Source organism: Centruroides sculpturatus, unplaced genomic scaffold, assembly GCF_000671375.1.
Source record: "Centruroides sculpturatus isolate CEXI.00-Female unplaced genomic scaffold, Cexi_2.0 scaffold1732, whole genome shotgun sequence".
NCBI classification, from domain to species: Eukaryota; Metazoa; Arthropoda; class Arachnida; order Scorpiones; family Buthidae; genus Centruroides; species Centruroides sculpturatus.
The window spans coordinates 121400-125545 of record NW_019385971.1 but is presented as its reverse complement, the minus strand read 5'-3'; the positions used below and the strand labels follow the sequence as shown (position 1 = coordinate 125545).

The following is a 4146-nucleotide window of genomic DNA, read 5'->3' as shown; positions in this document are numbered from 1 at the left end:
AAGCTGGCAAATGAAGAATTAAAGGTTTACTTTGACAACAATTTATTGAAACATAATATGAACCCGAAATATCTTGGCGTCACTTTGGATAGAACTTTATCTTTTAAAACACATCTGATGAATTTAGCTGCCAAGGTTAATACCAGAAACAACATCCTCCAAAGACTATGTGGAACTACATGGGGTTCTTCGCCGTCCACCTTACGGATCTCTGCTCTTGGCTTGGTTTTCTCTGCAGCAGAATACTGTGCACCGGTATGGATGAACAGTGCTCACATTAAAAAACTGGATGCCCAACTAAATGCTACTCTACGTATCATAACAGGTACTATTAAATCAACTCCTATTCACTGGTTACCTATTTTGAGCCATATCCCTCCATCTGCACTCCGAAGGGACAGCACTTTGCTCAGGGAATATAGGAAAATATTGTCTAATCCACAACTTCCGATCCATCAGGATATTGATGACCTCAACATAAATCGACTTAAATCAAGACACCCTCCTCTTATAAGAGCTAAATCCCTGCATTCCAATAATTTCAACCTCACTGAATCTTGGAAAAGGCTCTGGGCTGATGTCTCTCCGGTGGACAGTCGACAACTTCCTTGTATCACAAAGCGACCACCTGGATTTGAGTTATCCAGAAATCTTTGGAGTGTGTTAAATAGGATTCGGACCAAACATGGGTTGTGCAGGGACAGTCTTTTTAGGTGGGGAAAAGTTGCATCCCCACAGTGTGACTGTGGTGCTGAAAGACAGACTATACATCATATCTTGGAAGATTGTCCAGTAAGATCTTTTTCGGGACAACTGAGTGACTTCTTGATTATGACTGAAAGTGCTTTAAACTATATTTCTAACTTAGATTTACATTTATGATTTGTGTTCTTACTTTTTCTGCTTTCTGTTCTTGTTAACAATTAGATGTGTAGCCATACGCTAAATAAATAAATGTAGAAATGACTTTTCATAACACTATCTAATTTACAACATTATGAATAATCTTGGTACAAATGAAGTTTTGTGTGCTTGAGTATGGTAAAAGAATAAAGTGTATCAAATAGCAATAATTGGGAAGTCAATATTTGTAAAACATTTTATTCGATTAATCTTTTACTCGGGCAACATTTACGTATTCTGTAGACTTATATAAGATTATCAATTCTAAATATCTGATTTTTTATATGAATTTTTGTTTTTTTCTAGAATAGGACAAAAACTTTTCAAAGTAATGGCTTCAACACTCAATTCTAAAGTGCAGACTTTACTATTTTGTGATATTGAAAGCACTGGATTGCCATTTGACGTTGGACTGAAAAACGTACGAATTACAGAATTATCGTTGTTGGCAGTAGACAGGGTTGATTTTGAAAACAGCCATGGAAATATGCGTGTTATTAATAAATTAACCCTGTGTTTTAAGCCTGCAAGCCGTATTTCTTCTGCAGCCATCCACATGACAGGTAAAAATTACTATTGTACTCATAATTTATTAAAATATAATAATAATTGGAAAATTTACAGGTTTGTGTAATACATCATTACAGTATCAAGAAACTTTTAATCAGAATACTGTTAAATTAATAGAGTTGTTTATCGAAAGACTAAATAAGCCAGTCTGTCTGTTAGCTCATTATGGTCAAGGGTTTGGTTTTCCTCTTTTGAAAGCAGAATTTGAAAATACAAGCGCAACATTCTCTACACCCTTATTATGTGCCGATACATTACAAGCATTCAAGAACATTCTTTCTAAGCAGGACATTCCTCAATCATCATCACATAATTATACTTATGTGTCGGATATAAGTGAAAATGATGTCGATGAGATTTTAAGTCAGGATTTACATATATTTGAGGAAATCAAATTGCCATCATGCAGTAATATATCTGAACATAATAATAATAATAATAGTAAAAATTTAAATGGATACAGTAAAAATAATGGTACAAATTCAGTTGTACTTGAAACCATCTCGCCGTACGTTAATGAGACGACACCTAGAAAAATTGCAAAAAAGGAAATAACTCCAACTCTAAATAAATATGTACATGTGAAAAAGAATAGTACATCTAGAAAACAATTATTTCCAACAGATGCAACAACTCCTACACAGAATGCATCTACTGAAGCAAAAGATTCATCAAAGAAAAATTCAAATAAAATATCTTTCAAATTAAGCAATCTTTACGAACATTTCTTTCATTCTTCTCAGCCATATTCTCATCTTGCCGAAGCCGACAGTATTTCCCTATTGAAAATAGCGAGAGAAGTTAACAATGAGTTTTTAATATGGATTGACACACACAATATTCCATTTGAAACTATAAAACCTTTGTGGTAATTTTGTAAATGTGCCATTATTATTTTTTAGATTTTAAATCATGTAGTTTTATTTCATTTTATAATTGTTTATAGATGTTTTTTTATAATTATATGAAAATTTTAATCATAAACATGTAATAATCAACAAGGATGAACTAACCATTGTTGAATTATGCTGAATTAATTAATACACCTTTTAAACAATGCCAGTTTCATTTAGGAAGTTCTTCTTTCCTAACTGACACTGACAGTCGTCTGTCCATAACTGGACTGTAACTGGGTTAAAAATATTAGCGTTCCTTCAACCCATTGTTAAAAGTGAAATGATTAATTCAGCAATAATCAATTATTTAAATACATGTAAAATGCAATCATTTATATCATGTATATATAACTTATATGCAGTGCCGGCTCGAGGCAAGTTTTAGGATGGAGCGAGATCCTATTATGGCGCCCCCTTGGTTGCCCCTGATTTATACCGTTTAATATTCTTTACCACTGAGGCTCCTCCCCCTAGGACTTAGCGCCTGGAGCGGCTGCTCCGTTCGCCCTATGGTAGGGCAGGCTCTGCTTATATGTTATAATAAGATTTTATGTATTGTTATTAACTACAAGAGCTTGTTATAGGCTACAGAGTGTTTCTGAATTAAGTACCAAAACTTGAGTATTAAATCCCTTAGGTGAAACTAAATAAAAAATACACAGAGAACAATTTGTAAAGTTTGCTTCATTAATAAGATGGTAATAAATCAAGTTTTAATTAGTTGGGCTGCAATTTTGAAATTACAGGTCTATAAATTTCCACTGGCATCTGTTGTACTGTCTGTTCTTTAATCTTGAGAACAGAGCTAGATATAGAAAGATTAGGGCAGGAGTGGCCAACCTTTTGCATACGATGCGCCAATTTTTTGACAGACGAGTTCAGATGTGTCATATAACTCGAACACTTGTTATACAGTNTAATTATCTCGTTATAATTTTCAATATTTATTTTATATTATTTACTAATGTTAAATTCTATTCCGCTTCGATTTCCAAATTGCTTCAAATACGAAAGAATCGACGATTTTTCGTGTCTTTTGCCAGCTAAATTGTCAAAGCCATTCTTATTCCACACACTAATTTCATTTGAAAATAGTAGGCAAGCCAAGAAAACAATTTTTGCATTTTTATGCATTTACAGAGCCATTTTATCATGAAAATGTCGAACAAATTTTTTTATTGGAGCATTTATATTTAACTTAGGCATTGGCCTTTCTCTTTTAATATTGTTTTCTTTTTAATTATATGATCTCGAGCCAAAACTTTTTAAAAATAAATTTTCAATATCGCAATTACATTCTGAATCGCTAACCATGATATAAGGCTAAAATTAAAAATAAAATTATAAAAACTTACTCGGTGAAATAAAATGTGTGGTGGATATACATACCTGGTACAAAACATTCTTCAATTGTATGAATATACTTTTAAAGAAAATTATAATTAAATATAGCTTTGTAATGAAACATACATAAAAATAACATAAAATATTTTTTACTCTTTAAATCTTAACCACTTAGTCAAATAGCTCCCAACGAGTGGAATCAGAGACAGTCCTGCTAGGTGTGCGGTGTGTACATGCACGCGGGCTGCCAAATCCCGAGATTGCCCATACCAGTCAATGTCAAATGTGTGTTTATTCACATCACTAGTATATCTCAAAACACGCGACAGGGTTCTTGTAAATTTTAAACATTTCTCACCATAGCTGTAAAAGTCTAAATACGTTAAACTTAATAGATTGTCCGTCGTTTGTTTTCTAACTAATTCGTTTTAGG

At 32.9% G+C, this 4146-nt stretch overlaps 1 protein-coding gene across 1 annotated transcript in view; it reads left to right on the top strand.

Annotated features, from left to right (window-relative positions):
• LOC111612880 (three-prime repair exonuclease 1-like) overlaps nt 1-3267 on the top strand; it is a 4814-nt gene extending 1547 nt beyond the window's left edge. Inside the window, exons 2-3 of the mRNA XM_023354163.1 lie at nt 1210-1466; nt 1528-3267. Of these exons, the coding sequence (XP_023209931.1) occupies nt 1235-1466; nt 1528-2345 (1050 nt within the window). The 5' untranslated portion in view covers nt 1210-1234 and the 3' untranslated portion in view covers nt 2346-3267. The remainder of the gene's footprint in view (nt 1-1209; nt 1467-1527) is intronic.
• The last annotated feature ends 879 nt before the right edge of the window (nt 3268-4146 follow it).